At 53.8% G+C, this 26,279-nt stretch overlaps 2 protein-coding genes across 2 annotated transcripts; one reads left to right on the forward strand and one right to left on the reverse strand.

Annotated features, from left to right (window-relative positions):
• Positions 1-654: 654 nt before the first annotated feature.
• YWHAG (tyrosine 3-monooxygenase/tryptophan 5-monooxygenase activation protein gamma) lies at positions 655-21,676 on the forward strand. The gene is made up of 2 exons (XM_021550991.3): positions 655-896; positions 17,803-21,676. Exons 1-2 carry the CDS (start codon positions 810-812, stop codon positions 18,457-18,459), a joined length of 744 nt encoding a protein of 247 aa, XP_021406666.1. The 5' UTR covers positions 655-809; the 3' UTR covers positions 18,460-21,676.
• A 2,740-nt stretch (positions 21,677-24,416) lies between these two features.
• HSPB1 (heat shock protein family B (small) member 1) lies at positions 24,417-26,279 on the reverse strand. Its single transcript, XM_077787622.1, has 3 exons — positions 25,775-26,279; positions 24,982-25,045; positions 24,417-24,764 (listed from the first exon to the last, which is right to left on the reverse strand). The coding sequence occupies exons 1-3, from the start codon at positions 26,133-26,135 to the stop codon at positions 24,605-24,607; spliced, it is 585 nt and encodes a 194-aa protein (XP_077643748.1). The 5' UTR covers positions 26,136-26,279; the 3' UTR covers positions 24,417-24,604.

Below are 26,279 nucleotides of genomic sequence, written 5' to 3' on the forward strand. Positions count from 1 at the left end.
GTGCGAGCCCAGCCTGTGGCTGTGCCGGGCCGCCAGAGCGTCCCGGAGAGTGTCCCCGCCCGGGACCGGGCCGTGACTGTGCGCAGCCCCAGGGTGCGATCCCGCCCCGCCCAGAGCCGTTTGGTGCCCAGGCCCACCCGGTGCCGCTTGGTGCCCCGGCCCGCTCGGTGCCAGGGTTCGGTACCCAGGCCCGCTCGGTGCCAGGACTCGGTACCCAGGCCCGCCCGGTGCAGGGTTCGGTGCCCAGGCCCGCTCGGTACTCAAGCCCGCCCGGTGCCAGGGTTCGGTGCCAGGGTTCGGTGCCCAGGCCCCGCTCGGTACTCAAGCCCGCCCGGTGCCAGGGTTCGGTGCCCAGGCCCGCCCGGTGCCTCCCGCGGGCCCCCCCGCGCTCCCGGCGCGAGCCGCGCCCTCCGCGGCCCACCCGGGCCGGGCTCCGGTGAATCAGCACAGGCGGGGCCTAGGGGGGCCGAGGGGGCGGTGCCTTGGCGCGGGGCACGACGGGAGATGTAGTCCCGAAGGGCGAGGCCGGGCCGCATGAACCCGGCGCCGCTGGCGCACCTGAGGACTTCATCTCCCGTCGTGCCCCGCGGGCCGGGTGTGGGCGGGGCCGCGGGGGAGGGGCGGGGCGCGCGCAGGGGGGTTGTGGTGGCCCGCGGCGCGCGCACAGCACCGGGCGCAGCCGCCGCCGCCGCCTCAGCCGCAGCAGCGCCGAGCCCGCCGCGCCCTCCTCGTCCTCCTCCTTCCTCTCCTTCCTCCTCCTCCCGGAGCCCGCAGCCTCCTCGCCCCTCTCCCCCCCGGACCCCGCGAAGATGGTGGACCGCGAGCAGCTGGTGCAGAAGGCCCGGCTGGCCGAGCAAGCCGAGCGCTACGACGACATGGCGGCCGCCATGAAGAACGTGAGTCCCGTCCCGCGGCCGCGGCGCTCCCCACACGCTCACACACACCCCCTCTCCTCCTCCTCCTCCTCCTCCTGCCCCGCCGGGGCCGCCCTCCCCGCCTGTTCCCCGCGGCGGGCGGTGGGCTCGGCCGGGGCCCGCGGGGGTGTGAGGGCCCCGCTCCCTCGCCCTCCGGCAGCCCCGCTGCCTCCCGCTCCCGCCGCTCTCCCCGATCCAGGCTTACTTTGCTTTCTCCCGACCCCCGTCCCTGCCCTAGAGCCCCCCACGCATCCTTTTCCCTGCTCTGGGGCCCCCACGCATCCTGCTGCTCTGCCCTGGAGCCCCCTCCCCGCATCTTTCGCCTGCTGTGGGGCTCGCGTCCAGCCCCACGCATCGCTCCCTCCTGCCCTAAACCCCCCCCCGCATCTTCTCCCTCATTCCGGGGCTCCCACCCAGTCGCACGCACCCCCCTGACTGCCCTAGAGCCGCCCCCCCATCCTCCCCCTGCTCTGAAGCCCCTGCCCTGCTGCCCCCACCCAGCCGCACGCATCCCCCTGCCCTGGAGCACCCCCGCACCCTCTGCTCTGCCGTGGGGCACGTTGCCTCCGCAGCCCTGCAGCCCCCCGCATCACCTTCCAGCCGCAGTTCTTCTCTCCCCCCGCCCCAGGCCCCCTCCCATGCTCCCCTCCCCAGCAGGGCACAGGAGCCAGGCGGGTGCGGCGCTGCCGGGGGGGGTCACACCGGCTCGGGGCCCCGTGGGGCGAGGCAGGGGGGGACCCGGTGTTGGGGGGGTTCGTGCACATCTCTCCCCGCTGCCGAAATACCTCCCCGTGCATCCCTTCCCACGCGTGGTCGCCGGGGCTGATGTGTGCCCCTGACCCCAAAGATCGGGAGCCCTTTCACTGTCAAAGCTCTTATTTTTACTGCTCTTGGTTGGAGATTTATGAATTGAGTCATGTTGTATTCATTTCACGCTCTTAAAATAAAGACTCTGCATATAGCAGGCTGATCTGATTTGTGACACTGAACGCTCCCCTTCAATACTGACATTTTGACAATATAAGAAGGGGAAAAAAAACATATCTCTGATCTGATCTTGCAAACAAAGCAATCGTGGGAGGCAGGATCAAGTCATTCCAGAAGATTCTGCATTTGTCATATTGCAGAGAGGCTAGACTGGGTGGAGGGAGGGAGGGGGTGCTTTAAAGGGGAAAACTGTTCTTTATGTTTGTCTTCTTAGTCAGGTCTGAACCTTTGCTGGGAGCTGGGGTGTCCTCCCCGGCTGATGAAAAGTGAATGCCGATCTGGGAATGTCGCAGTCTGCCGTGGGTGCAGCTCTGTTTGCCCATATTGCACCATTTTGTCAATAACCTTGCATTTATCAAACAGACAAAACTGTCACAGCCCGAGCCCGGGGAGGGAGGAGATGTCTTATCAAGGAATGAAATACGGATAATCGGGACGAGATATTATCACATTAAACCAGCCGGGCTGTCCCTCTGCTGCACTATGGCTTTTATACCATTTTCTGATAGCGGCGTCTATTCATTTTAAAGCAAAGCCTGCTGTGTGAGCAGATCCTACAGCTCATTTCCTACGGATAATACAGCCGCCGTGACAAAGCCAGCAGGGATATGCCCGGGACTCAGAGCGGTGTTGCACTGTGAATTTCTCTTAGCCTGCTTTCCCCGGGCTGGGTGCTCGGACCCGAGGTGCTGTTAAGAGCTCCTATGTGTGATTTTTCCTTACGGGCCCTGGTGAAACAGTAACCCGGGCTAACGCCTCTTATCAGCTGCCGGGTAGTTTGGCCGTAAGGAAACGATCCCCAGCGGGAGCGCTGCCGCCTCCCTTCACCAGCAAACAAAAGGCAGAGCTTTGTTCTTCCTTTCTGCACCCAGCTCCGGCACGGCCGGTCCGGCGGCCACGGCCGTGTCACAGCCGTGTCACAGCCGGTTATCCCCGTCCCCGTGCGCTGCCCAGCCCCCAGCCCCGGTTGTGCGGGAGGCTGATGACCTCGCACTCATTTCCGTAGCAACGCCTAGTGATGTCATATGCCATGGTCCAAGCTGCAATGCACCCAGGCGGTAGCAGAGAGCATGCGGGCTGCGCCTAGCGAAGGTGATGCAGAGCCATCCTGCCCTCCAAACCTAGCCCTGCCTAGCACCCTGCTGAGAAATGCTGGCTGGTTCTCCTCTCACACCCGTCCTGGCAATGATGGCCATAAAAGAGGCTCGTTTTCCTGCAGCTTCATCTCACCCTTGCGTTTTGGTGGCCACCTCGCATGGGGTGGGTTGTTCAGCCTCAGCCCTGTCTGCTTGGGAACCTGTGCTGAATGGCTGTGTTAGTGGTTTAAAAAGAAAATGGTGTGCTGGGGTTCTTGCTGTCTGCTGATTCATCTAGTGATGTCTGGGATCGCAGTAGTTTCTCAAAATTATTATTTATATATAATAACTGCTACCTCCTTGCTTGCAAGTGCTAGCTGCCAGTGCCTCTACCTGCAGTTGTGTTGCTGCTGCAGGAGCAGGATTGCTCCTTCAGCCCCCAAAAGGGGCAGGTTTACTGAGGGGTCTCTGAAAACACAGCAGATGGTCCCCTCACCTACCAGAGGGAGCAGAAGGTGGTGCCACACCCAGGAAGGGTGCAGGGCTGGGCCCATCGATCCAGGACATGTCTTCATGACCTTGATCATGTCCCGTGTCACCTCAGTGCTGTCTGGGGGTACCATCAACCCTGTCAGGTGTTGGGGGACAGGAAAGCTCTCTGCTGGTCCCCAGTGTGGTCAGACATTGGCCTTGGGCTAGCTTGCTGGAGTTTCACTTCCCACAGTGCTGGTGATTGGAGCAAGCTGCATTTTTGTCTGGTTGAACTTCAGGAAGAGCTTTGCTGTCTGAGCCCACGCCAGGGCTGGGGATCGATATCCATTAGCTGGGGAGAGTGATGCTGCTGGAGGCTTTCCGGAGGTGGGAGACTGCCAAGCCCCCGGCCAGCGCTGCCCAGGGAGCAGAGCACGTGCCTCCCCACAGACTTCATGTTATGGGGACGTGCAGGTGAATGAACAAGATGTTGCAATAACTTATGCAGGAAATAAGTAATCTCTTGAAAGTGTATAGGGAGGATTATTGCACCGCACCTATGTATGGTGTAGGTGTGGGGCTGTCCCCTGTGAGGGGAACACCTGACTGCTCGATTTTGGGGGGCCTAACATCTGCAGCAGGGCTGTGGCTGTGCTGTATGCAAGGACCACCAGGTGTGGGTGTGAAGGGGGGACTGTTGGAGATGCTGGAAAGCAGATGGCTGCTCCGAGCTTTAGACAGCACAGCTTGGTGCAGTAAATGGCCATTGTGGGTGGAGGAGGAGCGTGAGGATGGGGAATTGCAGGCCTTCCCTGGCACGGGGTATGTGGGCTTCTCCCGTGATGGTCACCAGCTGGGCAGGTTATCATCCTCCACATCCAGTGTATCAGTGCTGATAGCAAGGCTTCACACAGACAGCAGGCTCACCCTTGGAAAAAGGGGTAGTAACACAAATCCAGCCTGTCTGGAGAGTCCCCAGGAAGCAGAGCAGGGATGATTAGCTGCTTTCTGCTCGCAGTGTACACAGACAAAAGGGTGGTGAAGGTGGAAAGGCTTCTCCAGGAGGAGTGCTGGGCAGGCCATCTGTGATGGTGGGAGGGGACCAAGGAGTGTGAGCTGCTGTAGTAGCACTTCCCAGGGGGGCTGGGGGAAGGCTTTGAGGAAACCATTCCCAGTGCCGGGCTGGATGGTGCAGTCATTAGCTGTTGGCATCTAAAGGCAGCATTGATGCTCTTGTGCAGGCAGATTGAATTCTGCCCAGCCTCGCGGTGCCTCCAGGCCACTGGTGGACTGCAGTGGTGCCAGGGATTGGAGACAGCCTGACTCATGAGCAGGGCTTCCTTCCTGGAGGTCCATGGGGTCAGGACAGGATGGTGGCTGTCAGGAGCTCCCGTCCTTCTGACCTTGTAGAGGTTCACAGTGTGGGGTTGTGGCTGTGTGACTCAGCCTTGGGACCTCATAGCAGTAGCCTGAGTCACATGTGCACCTAAGGCACAGACAGGTAGCAGTGTGCCCTGGATGTGACTGCTGTGGACACTGCTCACAGTAACTGGCCAGTCTTCAGCAGATCAGGCTCTTAAATCTTCCTCTGTGAGCTCCTGTGAGTTCTTATTTAGTCCATTTAGGAAGAGTCACTGACTTCCAAGACCATTTCCAAGACCCATTTGGCCAAGTGGGTTTCTGAGTTGGCCAAGTGTAGCAGCCAGGGTGGATTGGACTCAAAATGGCTCTTCCTGAACTAAACAAAAGTGATATTGAGACTGTGATGGAGAATATAGCAGTTGAATTATACCTGGGGCATAGAAACAGTAAAACTTGGGCAAGGGCTCTCCATGAACCCCTGGCTTATTTGGGCTTATTCAGTAGATCTACTGGATGATGTCTAGCCATGAAAGTACAAGAAGATTGGTGGATGATGTCTAGCCATGAAAGTACAAGAAGATTGGTGGGAGTTGTCTCGATTTATTAAAATTTTTTTCAACCACCTTTATTTGCTGCTTCTTGTGTAAAAAGATGATTAGTTCACAGGAGATTCAATTGTTTTAGTACACCAAATAACCTTCATAATGTCAGTGGATAAACCCTATCTGCACCAGCTGTGTTCACCAGCTGACCCCAAAGTTACTCTCTGGAATACACTCCTTGGACACTGATGATGTGTGCTTGGACTTGCTGGAATACTCAGGAACACCAATTTAGGCACAACCACAGAACTTCAGCTCCAGAAATGTTTCTTGGGTTGAACACTCCAGCATCTAGGGGCATATACACTGTTCGTGGCAACAGGATGATGTTTTTGGCGTCCTCTTAGTGCTTCTCATGGATGATCTGGATGGTGCTTTCAAGAGGGTTGTCCACTGTTACAACTGTGGTGTATCCCTCTGGCTCCTGCAGCTGAGGTTTGGTTTCTGATCAGGGAAATGGAAAACATGGTTCTTCCTCATCTTCTACAGCTGGTAGAATTAAGATTTTCCTTAATTTGAGGATTCCCACCATACTTTTTCCTCTTCTTCATGTGTATTACCAAACTACTTTTCTTGTGCCTGAGCCAGTAGCATTAGTGCTCCTCAGGAGCATGCTCAGCTTGGCTTTCCAAGTAGGAATAAGCAGCCTCAGCTTTGCTAAGCTTAAGATCAGGGAGGTGGAATGAAAGTGACCCGATGGACCCCATTAGCCTATGGGGGGGCCTGGGTTTTGTTCTCAGGCTGCTGAGTGACCCCAAGGTCACAATCGTAAGGACAAGGATTTTTCAAAGCCTGATATTTCTACTACCTCTGCAGGCTTGTAGCTGAGGATTGGATCTGCTAGCTGTTGCTCTTGAGGACAGAAGGAGAAACATGGCTCATGGTGCAGCTGATGGAGCAGGGGCTGGGGAGGAGAGTGGTAGCCATGACCTGACACCTGGAGAAAACTCCATGGATTGTGACACATCTGGCAGGGCCTAGTGCACCAACTCTATTGACCTGAGCTTCTATTTGGAGCAGCTTCATGCCAAGTAAACCATGCACGGAAGTTGTGTGCAAGGGTACATAATTAGGAAAAAAAGAATCTAAGCTTTTGCTTGTCCCAACTGCTAGTGCTTGAGTAACCAACTGCTTTTTGGGAGGTGGCTTTGTCTGAGCTCAGACATGTCCTTGGATGTGGAGCACTTCTGAACTTGCTGGTGCTGCTTTTTCCTTGGCAGAAGTGAGTGGTGTGTAGGGAGCTCAGTTCCAGTCTGGCAGGGAAGAGCCACGAGGACTGTCAGACTAGTTCAGACCAGAGCTGGCTGCTCGGTGTCCCAGCCAAACACCAGGCTGTTCAAAGGCAGGTACAGGGAAGGAGGCATTGGAAAATGCCTCCAGTCTGTCCTGAGGGGGCTTTTCCTCAGATGGGTCAATGCCTGGGGCATTTAGGACTCTGCCTTATGCTTTTCTGCCCTGTTCATCAGCCTCCTGAGCTGCCAGCAAAATATGAATGCATATTAGAAGAACTGCAGTACAAAGCACAGTGGAACAGGATTTGCCTGGCTTCCCAAGCGTTTCTCCATTGACAGTCTTGATAGGATCCAGGCATCATCTTCCACCTCACTGTGGCAAAGCTGTGATGCAGGACTGAGGTTGTCTCTCGGTAGCTGCTGCACCCTGGATGCTTCCAGGCGTTCTCCTACGCTTCAGTGCTCAGCAGCTCATGACAGATTTTTCCAAAGCTGATACTGTGAGGAGGATTTTTGTACTAACTGGTTTGGAGCCAGCTTAGACCTTCTTTCCTTCACTGGTCAAGTCTTTGTCTTTTCCTTCTGGCAAGCTGAAAGCCTTCAACAACTTCTGCTCTTTACTGGGCAGGTAACTAGCCCAACTGGTCCTTAGCTGAAGTCTTGCTCCCAGTGTTAGATTTACGTGACTGCAGAGAAATGGGAACTGCCTTGTCTGGGAAAAGCAAAAACTGAATGAAAACATAAGTATTGACTCGATTTGACTAGTGATGGTCACTGCTGGGCAGTGATAGCCTGGAAACCAGCTAAAACAAGGGGAAGTAGCAATGGATTGGTCACTGTGTTGGATTTTTGGTGGCTTTGTCTTTCAGCCCCTGAAACCTTTGGCTTGACTTGAAGAAGCAGTCCAGATAAATGGTGGTGGCTGGTTTTATGCTGGTGGCATTGAGAAAAAATGTTCTGCCATGGCTGCTGGCTGCCAGGTCTGCCTGTGCTTCTGCCAGTGCAGCTTTCCATCACTGAACGGGGGGGAACTCTTCTTTCCTCATGCAAATGAAATGGCTTTGTGGGAATGTTTTTCCCCATGGCTGCTTGATCTAATGAGCAAAGTCCTTCCTCACAGGCTAAAATGAAGGAAAATAGGGATGACATGACTTTTATTCTGCTGTTTAAATTTATTTCTTTTCTTAAGCAAGAGGTCTGGCTCTTTGCTCCAGAATCCAGATGTCAAGATGTGGGATTCCCACCCATGGCTCTGGGTGAGGAGCGTGTCTGTGGGAGGAGCTCAGCAGTGGGATGGCTTTGTCCATCTTTTCTGACTGTGACAGTGAGGCTGAGCTGCTGCATCTTTCTGGTCCCTGCTGTGGACTGGGAGCTGCTGGGGCTGGTAAATCATAGGGGTAGATCTTCACCTTGGAGTCTCATGCTGGTTGCACTGCTGGTTATCTTGGTATAGTCTGGAAAAGCTCAGAAATGGTAAAGTCTGGAGAACAGAGCTGAAATGATGAGGCAGCAATTCTTGTGCTGCAGGAAACACTGACAAAACTGTCTCTCAAAAGCAAAGCCTTCATAGCTGGTGAAACAAAAGCCTTTGTCTGCCTATTTAAGGGCAAACTTCCCCCACTTTGAGGTTTTTCTGTGCTAACCCAGATTTAGTCACATCTTGGATATGACCCAGTACATGCTCAATTAGATATTAAACAAACCTGATTTTTGGCCCCAGGCTAGTGATCTAGTGACCAAGGGCAGTGCATTAATTAATTGCAGTAGAAGAGTAACTAGAGAACATGTCACCGATGATGGCGTGAGATTCCCTTAAAGTGATCCCCAGATTAGGGATTAGAGTACTTAATGTTTTTCTTCTGTGAAGGAGATGTTGGAATTGAGTCCGTGTATGGGTGTTTGAGACAGCTGTGCTTGGACGAGCGCAAGTCTGCAGGGATTCCAAGTGCAAACCGTTCCTTAATTGTTTGCAAATTCCCTCTGATCTCGCTAGATGGGTTGGCTTGCTTGGGATGTCTTTGCTTACGTACCAAGCAAAGCTACTTGGCGTGTCAGTGTGCTCCTGACTCCTCTCTAAGATGGTTTCAGCGAGGCTCTAGAAAAACACCAGTGAGAAGTCTCAGCCTCAGTGCTAACGAGGCTGCTGATGGACACGTTGTTTGGACAGCTGTGGTGCTCAGCAGCATCAAGTTTATTAATAGTAGGTGGAGAAGCTGTTGCTGTGCCATGTGCTAACAGACAGGCTCAACAATTGCTGTAGGAGATCTCTGCTTGTAAAAGGCTAATGCTTAGTATTCAGCAGTGAATGAGAACTTGGGGGAGATTAACAGCCTTTGATTTACACCCAGCTGGGGCAGGCGTTGGAGCTTTGCCTGTTTATGCTGTTGGGCTTTGTGACATGGGGTGAATATTTCATTACCTAGAGTTTGGGAGCTTGGCTTCTTGTGTTTGGTGGTGTCAAGATGATGTTGGCACCTGAGGAGTTCTTTCACCTGTGATGAACTGAGATCAAATATTTGGTGGGAGTCCCTTGGGCTTCAGAAGAGGCTGGGAGCCAGGCAAGGAGAATTAAACAGTTGGATCTAGGATAGTAAAGTGACTTTCCTTGTAATTTAAAATTTGTTGCAGTGCTCCAGAAAGCTGCAAAGCAAAAACTCAACTTCCTTCTTTTCTGTAAGTTCATTTTAAAAATTAAATAAAATTGTCTTTGCTAGAGGTGTGTAAGATCAAGCCCGAAATCCCCGAAGCAATGGGAGGGTAAAGTACATCTGGAGGGATAATCACCTTACTCACTGTTGCAGAAGTTAAACCTATCGTGGAGCTGGCATGCAGGAATCCACCTGGGTGTTCTGGAAAGTCTATTGCTTAATCTGGTAAAACATGTTCGAGACACCAAGGAACTGCTGGATCTGCAGACCAAGAGACCTAGAGCAAAAATCTTGTGAGGTTTTTAATATTTCCAGAATCTCACCTTGATGTGCAACAACCAGGTGTTCCCAAAGTGTTTGGGGGAGTGACATGGAGCATCTAAAATCGTGCATGCTCACTGCAGGGAGTTCTGCATGGCTGCAGCTTCTCCCATTTCACCCTTTGGAGCAGCAGCTTGCAGCTGCCATGGCAGCAGTGGCTCTGCCAAAGGAAGCCATGCCAGCAGACAGGAATTGCCCAGTTCATCCTGCTCCAGCAGACCTGGGAACAGGCTCTCCCAGCAAACCTGCTCTCAGCCTTGGGGTGGCCTGCCCTTGGCACATCATGTCTTCTCTCTTCACTTGGCTCAGCTAGGTAGAGGTCATGGGCACAGGCAGTTTTTGAGCCCCTGATTAAGGACAAGGCCTGGCATTTGACACTCTGGGGAGGATTTGATGATGTGGTGGCAGGATTCTTACTGCCTGGCAGTGGGGTTGGAGGTGAGCAGGAAAGCACTAAGATCTGAGCCAGATTAGTACCCTTGGAAGCTGTGAGGTAAATCTTTAAGCAGCTAATTCTTCCAGCAGCACTAAACACCCTCCCCACATGAAATTTGGTGCATTTATCTAGAATCCTTGAAATCTGTCTTAGCTTGGGTTTGTTTTACCATGAATTGGAAAGAAAAAAAATCTTCTGTGTGGACCAAGTCTTAAGACTCTAGAAATGTCCAGTAGCCATCCTATGAATGTCTGCTTCAGCTCAAAAGCTTGTGAGTAGATGGAATCTTCTGAGGAATAATGCCTAAAAGAAATTAAAAAACCCTGAGTCTTTAAACTTGTACAGAAATGCTTCTGAGGAAAGACTGCAGTTACTCTGGAAGAGCTCTTCAGCTCTCACCTGGAAAAGCTTAATGCAGCTCAGAAGAGCCTATAGCAACCATGAATTGTCATTCTGCTTCCAGAAGGATCAACGGATCAACTGTGAGCTCCTGAAACTTGCTGTGATCTCCAGGGCTACGTCTGAGCTCTCACAGCAGAGGCACGCTGTGGCACTGGTCTTCCACGTGCTTAGCAGAGAGCTTGGTAAACAAGCCTGTCAGCAGGGAACAGAGCAGATAATCTAGGGCAGGAGAGCTCCCCGAGCTGTTGGGTGATGGAGAGGGCTGGTGGTGATCCTGTGCTGCTGCTGAGGCACTCACAGAGCACAGCAGTGGGCAGATGATGCTGCCAGCCTGCCATATCCCGGGGAAGGAATAGCTTGGCATCCCTTCTGTTGCTTTGTAGTTAGCAGGCAAAGGTGCTGGTATCCCATCTGCCAGGATGGTGTGATGAGCCCTGAGTGACAATCCCCTGAAATGCTGAGACTGATGTGGTTGGACTTGCTGCTCTCTCCATCTGCTGGCTGGAAGGCACTAGGCCAACAGAGGTCAATCATTTTCCCCGAGAGTTTTTAATAAGTACGAGGCAGGTAGTGGCAGCAAGATGCTGAAACAAGTTGTCCTACGGCCAGTTTTCATCTTGTTTAATAGCCTGTCAGTAAGGCTGGTGGGAATCAGGGTGTTTATAAGGAAAACAAGAGAATTTGAGCATAATTCCTTCCTGGCTCAGAAAGCACATGCTGGCTAGAGGAGCAGCTCCCTGCAACAGGACTGTGCAATGCTAACTCAGAAATGATTTGTAGCTCCTTCAACATTTGTTTGTAGAGCACTTGAAAATGGACGAAACTGGGAGGTCGGGGTATTCCTTCCAGTTGGTTACTGGGATGTGTCTGGGCTCCTGTCTGCCCACAATAGCCATGGCAGGCAGATGATCCCTCATGTTTGCCTTATCTCAAGCTGCAGAAGAAGTCAGGGACACAAATCAATGGCACCAGGTGTTCTGTAGTGGAAAGAAACCCAGAGTCGTTAGACCAAGTGCTGGGACTGCAGTGCTGCAGATAAGGGCTGGTGCACAAAATGCTGCTGCCAGTCACTGAATGGAGCAGCTCAGAGCTCTGCTGCTCGTACTGGTGTTCTCACCTTGGCTCCCTTCAACTTTTCATGTGCAAAAATGACCCAAGCAGCTGAAATTTGCTTTTTCTCTAACTGAAAGCCATGATGGCCACACTGAAACTGGAGCAGGAGGTCTGCAGGCTCCAAGGACTGATCAAACCTGAATGCAGTGCAATCACATGTAGTTATTAAGCTACAAAGGCCAATAAAATAAATGAGCTCTTGGTTTCCACATCTCCCAGTTTGAAGACTTTGTCTTGGGAGGTTCAAAGTCGCCTTAAGTAATAAAGGCTGCAGAGTGGGATGAAAGTTGCTGTTAAGTGTAGGTAGAACATGCAGAAATCCTAATTGGTGTCTGGAGTGCCTGAGTAGCCTCTGAGGTGCAGTTGGGCTACAAGCAATAAACAGTTCTCTGCAGACACTGATCCTTGAGGCACCGGGAGCAATTTGAAATGTAATGGCAGAACCATCCCGTGTGCCCTCAGCTTGCTGCCCTGTGATGTGAACTGGCCCTGCCAGCTGAGAAAACTGGAACTAGGAGGTGATTATTCATAGTGAAACAGGCAGAGGAGAAGGCAGTGGGGAACTTGTGGCTGCCCACAGCCTGCACATGCTTTTTTTTCATCTTGTCTGGGATGAGAGGAAGGGTTTGACCTACAGCCCAAACCCACCCCCCCTGGCCATACTGAGTTAAAACATGAGCAGAGGACAGCAGAAGGGGTCAGCAAGGAGAGAAGCAGTTATGGTATGACTTCCACTTTGGAAGTGTGACGTGGGGGCGAAGGCAAAGCAACAAGGAAAAGAACCCAAACCAATCTGGTAACATTTTAGATTTAGGTCTGGTTTAACACACGCCTACTTTGCCAAAGTAGGACAGTGCTTAAGAAAAGCATCTTCCTGAGTGCTGTGATGGAGTTGTAGGACAGCTCTCTCTGGTGCTTGGGGAGAAGCTGCTCTTGGTGAGGCTGTGTGACATTGAGTCGTGACTCTCACCAGGCTGCTGGGTAATGGTGACAATTTCATGTGCTCGAGGGCAGCCATTTCTTCAAGTTAGGGCAAGCTGGGGACACGGAAAAACAGGCAGTCTGTCAGTCATGGCCTTCCAAAATGACAGCACTTGGGCTGCTGAAGGTGGTCTTGTCATAGAATCATTAAGGTTGGAAAAGACCTCCAAGGTTACAGAGTCCAGCCTTTAACCAGTCACCACCTTGTCAACCAGACCAGAGCACTTAGTGCCATGTCCAGTCATTTCTTGAATACTTGCAGGGATGGGGACTCCCAACTCCCTGGGCAGCCCCTTCTGATGCCTGACAACTCTTTTTGTGAAGAATTTCTTCCTGATGTCCAGCGTGAACCTGCCCTGGCACAGCCTGAGGCCGTGTCCCTGCTCATGGGTGGTGGGCAGCATGAGACAGCAGCTGGAGATGGGGGGAAGGTGGCATGTCTGCAGGTATTGTGACCTTTTTCAGCTGCTTGAGCCTGGAGGGATTTTGTGCTGGTGCTTCCCATGCCAGTGGCTACAGACCAAGAAGGAATTTCAGTGGTTGGATTTGGTCAGAACATTGTTTCAAAAGCACATTTGCCTTTCAAGAAATGAAACACAGAAGGGGGCCTTCAGGCCAGAGCTCAGACTAATGAGCTGCATGTGAAGGAAAACAAGACACTTGCTAGGCTTTGTTGGAGAGATAACAAATTTAATTACATGGTGCAGGAGCTGTAGATGGAACAGGAAGCATGAGTGCTCAAGGGGAGATGGATGTTGTGTATCCTGGTGGGAGAGGACCTCTGATGATCTTTATAAGCTTTTCTCAGTGAACAGTTTGAAGTTCTCATGTCTGTCTCTGTCTCTCCAGGAAAGCTTCACTCTTTGTAGCTGTCTGATGTCCTGAAGGACTCGAATTCTCTTTTAGGCAATAAGAACAGCAAGTGTTGAGGTTTATAGCATGGGTTAAACTGTCAGATGTTGATGGTATTCCCCAGGGAAGGATCTCTGGGTCCTGTCAGCTAGCCAGTGCTGTCTGCTTTAAGATAAGACATCAAAGCCAGGCAGAAGCTGTAAATGGGTGGGCACTTAATTATCAAACTAAGTGAAAAGTGTGCAAGAATAAACAGGTAGAACTAAGTCCTGTGATGAATCGTCACTGAGGGGACCTCAAAACAGTCATTTCCTGATGTTTGCTTAGACCTATTCATGCAGGGTGAGAAGTGGAGGATGGGAGTCCTGGAATAAGCCCCTAGCCAACCTAACTTGCTGATCTGTGGGGGCAAACCTTCCCTGTGGGTCTCACCAAAGCCTGTTAATCAGGATTCTTCCAGAAAGAAGGTGCTGTAGAACCAACCCTTGGGCTTTTGGAGTTTACATACCTTGACATTAGGGACAGGTGAAGTTGTGTTTGTTCCCTGCTTCTCCTCAAGAGGCTGAACCTTGCCTGGCTGCAATGTGATCCTCGGGCATGCCGGGAGCCTGCCAGGTTTTGGGCAGGGTGCTGAGTCAGAGCTCTAGCTGTAGTGGAGAAATCAAGAAAACCTTCTCAGAGATGGTGGTGCCTCTGCAGTGTTTTGTTGCAAATCAGAGGGCTTGAATTTGTACAACCCTCTGGTCTCCCAAGCAGTATAAACCCTAAACTTCCAGTAATTTTTGTCCAACGGGAACTCAAGGAGTTTCCCTGTGGCTTAAGGGCACTTGAGTCTTGGTGGTGCAGACACTGTGCCATCAGAGAACTGGTGAGACTGGAAGTGGCAGTGTCCTCCAGCTTGGTGATGGAACGTGCTCCCTGCACTCCCTGCCTAGGTGTCCTTGTGCAGTCTGCTCCTGGCAGGAGTGTTCTCCCTTTTTATTTTTCCAGAATAGCTGAAAGACTTTTCTTTTTCAAGTTTCCACCATGTGGATCAGCTCCTTGTCCTTGGCTGTTTATGCCACATCCAGGACTTGACACTGGCTCATGCATCTCCTGCTCCTCTCCCTAGTTTCCATGAGCACAAGAGTGAAATGAGGCTGGATAGTTACTGAGATTTGCAGAGCAAATTCTGCTGTTCTCTGCTGGCAGCCAGGGAAATTAAATCCAGACTGACTGAGCTTCCCAAAGAGCAGGTAGACTCCAGCTGGGGGCTGATGGCTTTGTGCTGCTGCCAAGCCCTCCTAATGCCAAATGAAGACTTTCACCAGTGGCTTGGTTGAACTCACTTTGTTTCGGTATCCTGCAGTGTAAAAAAAAAACCCAAGAAAACAAAAAACAGCATTTGTTTGGCCAGCACAGGCTGCAGAGAAGGCACAGCCCCACGTGCATGTGACAGGCTGGTGCAGAGGTGTTGGAGTGGTTTCTGCTGGAGATGGGCACTGGTGCAGTGCTGTGGGAAGAGCAGAGTGACAGTGACTGCACAGACTGGAAAATGCCAGCACAGGTGAGCGGGCAGCAGGCAGCTCTGGGCAGACCAAGGGCAGAGATGTCCTCAAAGGCACCTGAACCTGGGATGCAATTTCTGCCTTTTTCTGACTCTGATAAGGCTGCTCAGTGTACCCTGCTGTCTGATATGTGCGTGCTGGGCATCTTGCATTTTCTTCCTGCTGGGAATGCAGGAGCCAGATGGTTTTCTGTTCTTCCTCCCTCAGCTCAATTGTGAACTGAAATGTGTGGGACAGCAGCCTCTTCCCTCTGCAGTGCTGAGGGCTGTGGTCCTTGTCCCCACCCATGTCACATCTTGGCCATGTCTCTGCAGTGCTCTTTCCTGGGAGTCTGGGTCCTGCTAGAAAGCAGTGACATGGTTAACAAGGCTTTCTTCCTGCTTTTACAAGTTCCCTGTGAGCTCCCTAGGGGAATCTGCTGTCTCCACAGGTGTACCTTCCATCTGTCAGCCTTCAGAATGAAAGGATTTTGACAGGCAACTTTCCTCCGTAATCCTTAATAGCTTCGAATTTAAAATGTTTATGGCAAAGCTAATCCCACGGAACTCCCTGTAGTTTTAATAAATCTGTCCTCCAGCAAGACTTCTTCTGGTGAGAAGAGGTAAATCTACTTCTTCCTGCAGTGATAAGTATCTGCAGACGTGTCTGTGGGGCACCTGCTTGTTCCTCACTTCAAAACTGGTGTCTCTTCTCAGGGAGCACCTTGCTAAAAGCAAAATTTAATCTGGTGATCAATCTCCTCAACCGCTGTCAGGACAGAAGACTCTTGGAATCAGTGAGTCTCTTATATAGCTGTTGGTGTTGGACACTTCATTTACAGCTGGAAGAGAATAACTGAGGCTGGGATTTCTGGATGTTTCTATTTCCAAATCCCTCACTCAAAACAGGGCAGCTTAGGTGGAATAAGCCCTCAGGTAACCTGATGGAGTCTTTGGTAGCTCTGAGGACAGACAACCTGTAAGCTCTGGACCAGGGGAACACCTTGGTTGTGCACCCAAAGATGTCTTTAACTCACAAAATCTTTACTGTGGTTTGTGCAGGTGTCACCGAGAGGGGAGAATGAAAGGAGACATTTTGTAAAACTGCAGAGTAGAGACCTCAGTGCAGCAGGCAGGCTGGAGGCAGCATGTTAGTGTCTCCCCATGGGTATTTGGGCACCTTGTGGTTGGGCCCTGCTGCAGGAAGCAGGATATCACAGGGATCCCAGGGCCCTGTGGTTAAACAGTCACTGTTGTCTTGGCTAGGAGAAGGGTGTGAGGGTTGGCCTGGCACCGGGAGCTGCGGGATGGCCCGGGCATCGCTGCCCTGCTTACCTTGGGCGGGAGCACTGGGAGCTGCCCTGGCATCCTGCTCTGTGCTCTTTGTCCTGCGCTGCTGGTGGCTGCTGATAGTCCCAGGAGATGCTGCCCTCATCAAGGTGACACCCATTTCCCTGCTCCCTCGCTGTCTCTTACCCTGGAGCAGAAGCAGTTGTGCTGGTTTGCACAGGAAGACCCTCTTCCATGTGGAAAAGGGGTGTCCGCTGTTCCTCTGCCAGGTTCTAGAGCATCCTGTGGAGCAGCACAAATCCACACAGCAGCAGGGGTGGAAGTGGAGGGTCTGCTTGCTGTGGGGGAAACAGGCTTAGCTGTACCTGGTTTTGGGAGGGGACATTAGCCAGAGCATGCAGGAGGAGTGGATGTTCTGGAATGTGCAGGTGTGAGCAACATGGTATGAGCAACCGTGAGTCATTCCAGGCCATTCAAATGAGCCTGGGCTGGGCCTTTGGCCTCCTGATCCCCACCATAAATGTGGTTATCTGGGCCCAGAGCAAACCTTGCCCTTACAGATCCTTGTGAAAGTGACTCAGTGTTTGCAGAAGCTTTTCACATCCAAACCATTACCTAATCCTTTACTGCCGTGAGGTGGCTCACAGGTTCCTGCTTTGGTGGCCTGATTCCCAGGTGGCTGTGCCCAGGATGTGTGGTGGGGGCGTGTCCTGGGGGAAAGGGGACAGTGGCCATGCCCAGGCTCAAAGTGGCACTTGGCAGCTGTAACCCCAGGGGAGCGGCCGTGTGCAGCTGCCCCGTGGTGTCCTGTCTGCTGCAAGGGCTCCTCCTGCTCCTGGGGCTGGGAAGCTGCTGCAGTCTTGGCCAAAGGTGCTGCCTGGGTGGCTCCAGCCAGTGATGGTGTTGTGGAAGCTGGAATGGGGTTATTGTCACACTGAGTGATGCTTCCCAAGTTACTGAGGGAGCTCTGTGCTTGTCATCTCTGTAATCCCTTTGGTTTTTTTGTGGTGCATGAGGCAGGTAACACTGTTAACCTGAGTGAGGAAAATCCAGTGTGAGGGATTTCCCCTTCACCATGTGAGCTTTTAAGTCCTCATTTGTGCAGGTGCCTGAGGCAGTTGTAATTGTGTAATCTCATCTCAGAGATTCTTTGGGTGTCTCTGAAGCATACCCCATGCTTGTGGGAAGCAGAAAATAAGAACACCCTGTAGCTCTGGTGGTGTTACTGCATACAGATAGCTCATAACTCTGGACCATCTCCTCTTTGCTTTGACTGTCCCTCTCCCCTACACCACCAAGCCCAACTGTCATCCTACAGGTGAAAGGCATCTCTTTCCTAGAAGATTTTTCTTGTTCTGGAAGATGCTGATCTCTCAAATAAAACCACATGCCTGCTCCTTTTGTTGTGGGTCTGGACCACGGTATGATTTCCCAGCTGGCTCCTGCAGAGAAGAGCTGGATGACAGAGCAGGACTTGGCGAGCCAGCTGCCTCCTCCTGCCTCTCTCTAGAGATACACAGAGGAGTGATGGGATGTCAGAGGGCTGGGGCTTAACCCAAATGTCTCTTTTCTTCCCCTCTCTCCACGCAGGTGACGGAGCTGAACGAGCCCCTGTCCAACGAAGAGAGGAACCTGTTGTCCGTCGCCTACAAGAACGTGGTGGGGGCGCGGCGCTCGTCCTGGCGAGTCATCAGCAGCATCGAGCAGAAGACCTCCGCAGATGGGAACGAGAAGAAGATCGAGATGGTCCGTGCCTACCGCGAGAAGATCGAGAAGGAGTTGGAAGCGGTGTGCCAGGATGTGCTGAGCCTGCTGGACAACTACCTGATCAAGAACTGCAGCGAGACGCAGTACGAGAGCAAAGTCTTCTACCTGAAGATGAAAGGGGACTATTACCGCTACCTGGCCGAGGTGGCCACCGGGGAGAAGAGGGCGACCGTGGTGGAGTCTTCGGAGAAGGCCTATAGCGAAGCCCACGAGATCAGCAAGGAGCACATGCAGCCCACCCACCCCATCCGGCTCGGGCTGGCGCTTAACTACTCGGTTTTCTACTACGAGATCCAGAACGCGCCGGAGCAGGCCTGCCACCTGGCCAAGACGGCCTTCGACGACGCCATTGCCGAGCTGGACACCCTCAACGAGGACTCCTACAAGGACTCAACGCTCATCATGCAGCTCCTCCGCGACAACCTAACGCTCTGGACGAGCGATCAGCAAGACGACGACGGCGGAGAAGGCAACAACTAGACCCCCCCGATGGACTGGCAGCCGCACGCTGATGCTAACTACTGCAGTCTTTATTTTTTTCCCACGAGTGGGGGGGGGTCCGGGGTGGGGGAGGGAAAGGGAGGGGACACCTTCCCAGGGAGGCCCCCCACAACCTGTCTTTGATTGCCTCGTTGACATTTTTGCCAAAACACCACTAGTGGAAGTCAGGCTGGCTGTGCTGGTATGGAATAGCAGCCTCACTGGCATATGGACTGTTCTGTAGATTATTAATACAAGTGGAGCTGTCTTTAATTTAACTTTATTGCTAGAAATAAAAAAAGGGTTTGAAGACGAATTTGCGTGGATGGAATGGCCCTCATTTTTAAGGAAAGCAACGCAAAAACATTTGGGAAAAAAAAAAAAAAAGGGAGTTCTGTGGTTCCAGTAAGGCTTTGAGCGTTTGTTTCCGCAGCCCAGGTGCCGTGTGCCCACACCACGTCGCGGGGCCTCTCTCTGCATCTCTGCAGCGCTCTGCCTGCCAGGGCGCAGCTGCAAATCCCCAAAATTGAAAAGGAATTAAAAATAAAACCAACAAAACTAAAGAATTTGGGGCTTGCAAAGCCCTGGGATTTAGGCCATCCAATATTTTTTTCCTTTTTTTTTTTTTTTTTTTTTTTGGTTGAGATATTTATTAGGGTAGCTTACAGTATTAACACTAAATTGCAGTTTACAGTATTTCTACATTACAGCCATATGACATCAAGCCTTTGATTGTCTGTTTTTCTTTCTTTTGCTAGTTCTTTTGGCTTGCCTTCCTGAGCAGTCCTCGCCTGTGGACTGGCTTTAGCTATTCTGTGTCGCCCAAGGCAAGAAGACCGCCCGCCCGAGGAACATCAAAGCTGCTCTAGTTTTTTGGTCAACAGCTTAACAGGTGCTTGGCTAGCGGCTGTTTCAACTATTTTAAGTCCACAGCAAAAGGTTTAAGAACTTAATTAGACAAAAGGGGGAAGTGTTTAAACTTAAAAATGCCACTTAAATAAAAAACCAATAAAAAAATATTAAAAAAAAAGAGCATTCAGGTCTGTATGTCATGTACTGTGTTTGGTATTTCAAAAGACCATCCTGATTTAAGGTGCCACAGCTGCTTCCTCAGGGATTGCACTGCCATTTCACTCTGCCTGACTTTCTCCCACTGTACCATGAGGTTTGTCAGCAGATCTCCAGCACCCAGGGCTCCCTTGTTTGTCACCAGGGAAGCCGGGTGTGTTTTCTTTTCTCCTGGGGAAGCTTGTGGTGTAATGAGTGAACTTCAGGAGCTTAGACACTAATTTGGTAGAGAAATTCCTCGAGGGAAGAGCTACAATCATAGACATTTCTGTCCACCTTCAGGAGCCCAGGAACTTAGTTCTCTTCTTAGCAAAATCTTTTCTGAGTCTGTCTGATCCGGCCGGGGGTGGGAGTTGGGGCATCTGAATTTGCTTAGCAGGTACTACTTACCCCATTTTGAGTAAGTTTAGCTTTAATTTTGATTTTTTTCCATGGTTGTTGGAGGTTCACTGCTGTTCTCTGGCTCGCGGAGTGCTGCGCCCTGCAGCGCTTCCCCCAGCGCTGCGCAGTGAGGAGAAACCGCGCTCGTGCTTTAACTCCTTACCGTGATTGTGATGCTGATTTTGGAACCGGGCTTTCCCTGTCCCTTGCGAGAGCCAGCCCGACACGGCTGGGGGGCACACAGCACACACGGCACTGCCCAGCCCGGCCCTGCCCGCCACGGCTTTGTTCAGGCTGGGTTTGCCCAGCACAGCTTTGTCCAGGCCGGGTTTGCCCAGCACAGCTTTGTCCAGGCCGGGTTTGCCCAGCACAGCTTTGTCCAGGCCGGGTTTGCCCAGCACAGCTTTGTTCAGGCCGGGTTTGCCCAGCACAGCTTTGTTCAGGCCGGGTTTCTCAGCACAGCTTTGTCCAGGCCGGGTTTGCCCAGCACAGCTTTGTCCAGGCCGGGTTTGCCCAGCACAGCTTTGTCCAGGCCGGGTTTGCCCAGCACAGCTTTGTTTAGGCTGGGTTTGCCCAGCACAGCTTTGTTCAGGCCGGGTTTCTCAGCACAGCTTTGTTTAGGCCGGGTTTGCCCAGCACAGCTTTGTTTAGGCTGGGTTTGCCCAGCACAGCTTTGTTTAGGCCGGGTTTGCCCAGCACAGCTTTGTTCAGGCTGGGTTTCTCAGCACAGCTTTGTTTAGGCCGGGTTTTCCTGCTCTGAGCATCCTCCAGGGAATTTCATCCCCCAGGGAATTTGGGCGCAGCATCCCGCGGCGAGGGCGTGCGGTGCCGGTGCCGGTGCGTGCCGGGACCGGGAGATGCTTTAGGCTTCTGACCTCCCTCTCATCGACCCCCGTGTCCCGTGAGCAGTGTTGTCCCAGCTGTGTAATTGGAAGTGATTTACTGGAATTACAAAACCTATCTTTTTTTTTTTTTTTCGTTTTTCTCCAAATAATTACTACTCTTTTTGGCTTTTTGCTCTGGCTGCTTTAGGAAACTTATGCAGGAGAGATGGCACAAGAGGGCTAAAAACGGAGTGGGGGTCAGGGACTTGATTTTTAAGCAGCTTGAATGGTTTCTTTAATTTTTTAAGAGATGCACTTGCCTATGATACTGTCTCTCCAGTGAAATGATTACTGCTCCATTACTCTATTGATACAATATTGTGCATGCTAGTGTCGTATTTCTATACAGTAGCTTGAAATTTATTAACTTATACTGTAGATGTTATGTATTCCTATGACAAAATAGTCTTCAAAAATTTTTTAAAGTTTTTTAATTTATTTTTCTTTCCTTTTCTTTTTTTTGGGGGTAAAGTTTGCTCTACCAAATAGTGATCGTAACAAACTGATCTGTTATGGATGTTGCTATAGTGACATGCAATTATATATGATTTTGTTTTTAAAAAGGAAAAAAAAAAGCAAAAGAAAACACCAGTGTTAGCTTAATCTTAATGTCTGGTGTTCGTCATGGTGAAATTATAACTATTACAGTGTAGGAGAACAATGACTGTGTTCTTTGAATGAGCCTTTGTTTGTGCTTTTTGTCATGTTATGCAGTGAACTATTTTTAAGGTCTAATCAGTGATTATTTTTCCAACTCCGTGTTTCTGTAAGGAATTATTTCACACACGGACCATTCTTAGCAGTTTTTCCTCAGTGATGGAATATCATGAATGTGAGTCATTATGTAGCCGTCGTACATTGAGCAAATAAACTTACAGATCTGACGTCAGCGCTGCTTAATTGTTATCGCCTGTCTCGACTTTCTGGGGGGCTCCGTGGGACTCGGCTGGGGAACGGCCTGGGGTCTGCTCCAAGATCCTGCTCCTGGGTCTGCTCCAAGATCCTGCTCCTGGGTCTGCTCCTGGGTCCCATCTTGGATCCTGCTCCTGGGTCTGGTCCTGGGTCCTGCTCCTGGGTCTGCTCCTGGGTCTGCTCCTGGGTCCTTCCTGCTCCTGGGTCTGCTCCTGGGTCCCATCTTGGGTCCTGCTCCAAGATCCTGCTCCTGGGTCTGCTCCTGGGTCCTGCTCCTGGGTCTGCTCCTGGGTTTGCTCCTGGGTTCTGCTCCTGCATCCTGCTCCTGGGTCTGCTCCTGGGTCCTTCCTGCTCCTGGATCTGCTCCTGGGTCCCATCTTGGGTCCTGCTCCTGGGTCTGCTCCTGGGTTCTGCTCCTGGATCCTGCTCCTGGGTCTGCTCCTGGGTCTGCTCCTGGGTTTGCTCCTGGGTTCTGCTCCTGGATCCTGCTCCTGGGTCTGCTCCTGGGTCTGCTCCTGGGTCTGCTCCTGGGTTCTGCTCCTGGATCCTGCTCCTGGATCCTGCTCCTGGGTCTGCTCCTGGGTCTGCTCCTGGGTCCTTCCTGCTCCTGGGTCTGCTCCTGGGTCCCATCTTGGGTCCTGCTCCTGGATCCTGCTCCTGGGTCTGCTCCTGGGTCTGCTCCTGGATCCTGCTCCTGGGTCTGCTCCTGGGTCTGCTCCTGGGTTTGCTCCTGGGTTCTGCTCCTGGATCCTGCTCCTGGGTCCCATCTTGGGTCCTGCTCCTGGGTCCTGCTCCTGGGTCCTGCTCCTGGGTTCTGCTCCTGGGTCTGCTCCTGGGTCTGCTCCTGGGTCCTTCCTGCTCCTGGGTCTGCTCCTGGGTCCCACTCTTGGGTCCTGTTCCAAGATCCTGCTCCTGGGTTCTGCTCCTGGATCCTGCTCCTGGGTCCTTCCTGCTCCTGGATCCTGCTCCTGGGTCCTGTTCCTGGGTCTGCTCCAAGATCCTGCTCCTGTGTCCTGCTCCTGGATCCTGCTCCTGGGTCTTCTCCCGGGTCCCGCTCCTGGGCCGCCTCCCTTGCGCTGCTGCCGAGGATCCGCATCCCTGCGGGCAGGGCCCGGTGCCCTGCGGGGCGGTGGGAGCCGCGGGGAGGGTCCCGTGGGCTCAGCAGTGGCTGGGTGGGTGTTTCCCACCCTCGTCCTTCCCCACCTCCGTCCCTTCCCGATGGTTTTCCGCTCGCAGCCACACGCGCGGTGACTCACGCTGTAAAAATACCCCCCTCCCTCGAACCTAGAACAGAAAATGCGCCTTGACTCACAACCTGCGGGCGATCCGGGGCTGCAGCACCGACACCCCCGGCGAGGGGCTGGGAGCAGCCCCCGGGCCGTGCAGGGAGGGACTGGGGGCTCACCGAGCACCCCCACACAGAGAGGGACACCCCGACCCCACCGCAGCGCCGTGGGGCTGCCACGGCCCCGCTCCCGGCTCGGGAAATGTTTTTTTGGGGAAGAAAAAGTCACCGTGGTGCGGCCACGGGAGAGGGGAGGGGACGGGGATGCTCCTCGGGGGCTGCCCCGGGTCACGCTGGGCTGGAACAGCCTCACAGCCGGGCTCGCACACACGGGAACCCCTCCAGCACGGGCGTGACCCCCGGGGCAGGAATCGATCACCGGGATCGGGAATCGATCCCCAGGATCTGCCAAACCCATCACAGCCCAGCCCGCTGGGCAGAGGGCCGGGGGCCGGGGGTGCCTGGAGCCCCCAGAGCTCGGAGAGGGGCCCCGCAGCTGCAGGATTCCTCGCAGGTCAGCGTCTGCCAGCGGGATGACTCAGGGGGATTAGTGGGATTTGACGGAGCAGGGAACATCGGGGGACATCGAGGCCATGGGCCTGACCTCGGCCATGTAGGGCCAGTCCTGCCCGGAGCCCCGGGGGCACGGGGGGCACGGGGCCAGCGGGGGCCAAATGGCACCGGGACCCCGACCCAGCCCCACTTCAGCCCCCAGGGAGCTGTGGCCCTTGAGCTGGACCCCCAAGCAGCCCCCCAGACAACGGGGTGGAGGGAAGGGGAAGCACTGCAGGGCAGGGCTCGAGGGGCTGCACTGCTGGGTGAGTTCCTGCCCATGAAGCTCCTCTTTGCTCTCTGACACAAAGGGGTGTTTGTGCACTTGTTTTTGAAGGATGCAGCATCCCAGGATGGTGACACTGGGCTGTGGAAACCCCAAATATTCCCTGATAGGGCATGTGGAGACCCTGAGTGTGGGAGAGCAGGGATGAGGGACTCACTGTGCTGAGATGCGGGACTGGAGACACCTGGGCTGTAGGAGACCCAGATTGTGGGAAACTGGGATGCTGAGGCAGGGATGTTGGAGACCTTGCATGTGAACACCAGAGGTGTTGGAGACCCGGGATGTAAAGCCCCCAGCATGCTGGAGGTGGATATGGAGAGCTGAGATGTAGGAGACCCAGGTGTGGGATTGCCAGGGTGGGGAGACTCAGGGTCTGAAAGTTTGGGACACTGACCCCAGGATGCTGAGCCCAGGTTGTGAAGACTTGTGATGAGAACGCCTGGGATGTGGAGCCCTGGGTTACAGACCCCAGTTGCAGGCAGGGCTCAGGGACCCTCCTGCTGGCCCCTCTGGCCCCAGGCAGCCCCGTCCCGGTGCTCTGGTCCCGGTGCAGCTCCCAGCAGCGGGGCAGACACGCCACAAGGACAGGTTTCTTTCACCAGCTTTTATTCCGGCTGATTCTGTCGGTTCCTTCACATTTATTCAAGGCACTCAGTGGCAGGGCGAGTACAAAATTAACAGTAAAAAGGGGGTGGGTGTGAGGGAGCAGCTGGGGGCGGGGGGGCAGCGGCGGCTTCTCCTCTTCCTCCTCCTCCGTCTCCTCCTCCTCGGTGCCGCCTACTTCTTGGCCGGCTCCTTGGCCTGGCTCTCCACGGTGACGGGGATGGTGATTTCGGCAGACTGGATGGCGGGTTTGGGCAGGGGAGCCTCCACCGTCAGCATTCCATCGGGAGACAGCGAGGAGCGCACGGCCGTGGCTTCGACGCCAGGGGGAAGGCTGGGAGGGGAGGGAAGAGGAGGGGGAGGTAACTGCTGCAGCACCAACCCAGGGCGTGCAATGCTCAGCCCCAAATTGCTGCCTCTCCCACTCCCAGTTTGGCTGAGCAGCATTCCCAGTTTGGCCAGTGTGCTTTGGAGGGGATGGGTGGGTGGGAAAACGTCCCCAAAGACATTGGGGGCTGTATCAGGTGTCTCCCCCCCTCCCTGGTACTTACGTGTATTTTCGGGTGAAGCACCTGGAGATGAAGCCGTGCTCATCCTGCTTCTCCTCGTGTTTGCCTGGAAGGAAACAAAACCTCGCAATGGGCTGGGTGGGGACCTTCCTGCCCCACCCCAACACTTGTGTGGGGCTGATTCTGCCCATCCTGGGGCTTTTGCCATAATCTCAGCCTGGAGCAACTTGGGGAGCCCCTCTGCAGGGCCACTCCGGGTGCATCCCCCTGATTTAAGTAGAGGAAAGTGCAGTGCCAGGAGCTGGGGGTGGCCAAAGGCCACAACAGCATCCAGCTGGCCCCACAGCTTGGCAGGGCTGGAGATTGAGCAATCCCCTCTCCCTGGGCCTGAATTCATCTGGCTGGGGAATTGCCCCCATTCCCAGGCCCCCCTCACCCGGCAGGGAGCACATCCTGGCCTCGTGCCACAGATCTGGGTTTTGTCACAGCATCCAGGGTGCTGTGGGGAGCGCAGGGACAGCAGGGCTCATGACACCCCACATCACCCCCGGGGTCCCTCTGTGGCTCCAGCCAGGGGTCCCTCCCTGTATCCTTCCAGAACAGCATCAAGGGGTCAATCTATGGGGCTGGGGGGGGGGGGGGGGTGGTCTCTGCACCTGAGACTGAGCTGTAATGCTGGGCCTTCCTCCATGCCTCGATTTTCTCTTTCCCTTTCCCTTTCTCCTCCCCTCCTCCTGCTTTTCCTTCCCTCCCCTATTCCCATCCCTTATTCCACCTTTCCCCCCAGCAATCTCCAGAGCGGGGGCACCCCGCAGAGCCCCACCGCAGCACCCACCGGTTATCTCCACGATGTTATCCTTGGTCTTGACCACCAGCTCCTCGGGTGCGAAGTGGTTGACGTCCAAGGTGACCTTCCAGCTGTCGGCGGTCTGGCGGATCTCGGAGATGCCGCTGCTGAGCTGGCGGCTCAGCGCCTGCCCGAGGGCCGAGCCGGGCGCGGGCATCAGGGCGCTCTCCCGGGGCAGCAGGCGGAAATAACCGGGCCAGGCGCTGCCGCTGGGCCACTTGTACCAATCCTCGGGGATGTGGGGCATCCCGAAGGACTGGTCGAAGAGGCGGCTGCCATGGTACCAGTCGCGGAAGGGGTCCCAGCTGGGGCTGCGCAGGAAGGTGAAGGGGACGCGGCGCTCGGCCATGGCGTGCGGGGCTGCCGGCGGCGCGGCCGGCGGGGCCTTATGAAGAGGGCCCGGGGTTATTTTTAGCTGGGCAGCTCAGCTGGCTATTAATGGAAATCGCGGCAGCCCCGGGGAAGGGACGAGAAGCTGGCCCGGGGTTGGGGC

This window comes from Lonchura striata, chromosome 20, assembly GCF_046129695.1.
Source record: "Lonchura striata isolate bLonStr1 chromosome 20, bLonStr1.mat, whole genome shotgun sequence".
Classification (NCBI taxonomy): Eukaryota; Metazoa; Chordata; class Aves; order Passeriformes; family Estrildidae; genus Lonchura; species Lonchura striata.

What these genes read in the sequence shown, in the direction of transcription:
- YWHAG (XM_021550991.3), top strand. Translation starts at nt 810, where the DNA reads ATGGTGGACCGCGAGCAGCTGGTGCAGAAGGCCCGGCTGGCCGAGCAA. An exon ending in TGGCGGCCGCCATGAAGAAC is followed by an intron (nt 897 to 17,802) that starts GTGAGTCCCGTC and finishes CTCTCCACGCAG; the next exon opens with GTGACGGAGCTGAACGAGCC.
- HSPB1 (XM_077787622.1), bottom strand. Translation starts at nt 26,135, where the DNA reads ATGGCCGAGCGCCGCGTCCCCTTCACCTTCCTGCGCAGCCCCAGCTGG. An exon ending in TAACATCGTGGAGATAACCG is followed by an intron (nt 25,046 to 25,774) that starts GTGGGTGCTGCG and finishes GTTTCCTTCCAG; the next exon opens with GCAAACACGAGGAGAAGCAG. An exon ending in TGCTTCACCCGAAAATACAC is followed by an intron (nt 24,765 to 24,981) that starts GTAAGTACCAGG and finishes CTCCCCTCCCAG; the next exon opens with CCTTCCCCCTGGCGTCGAAG.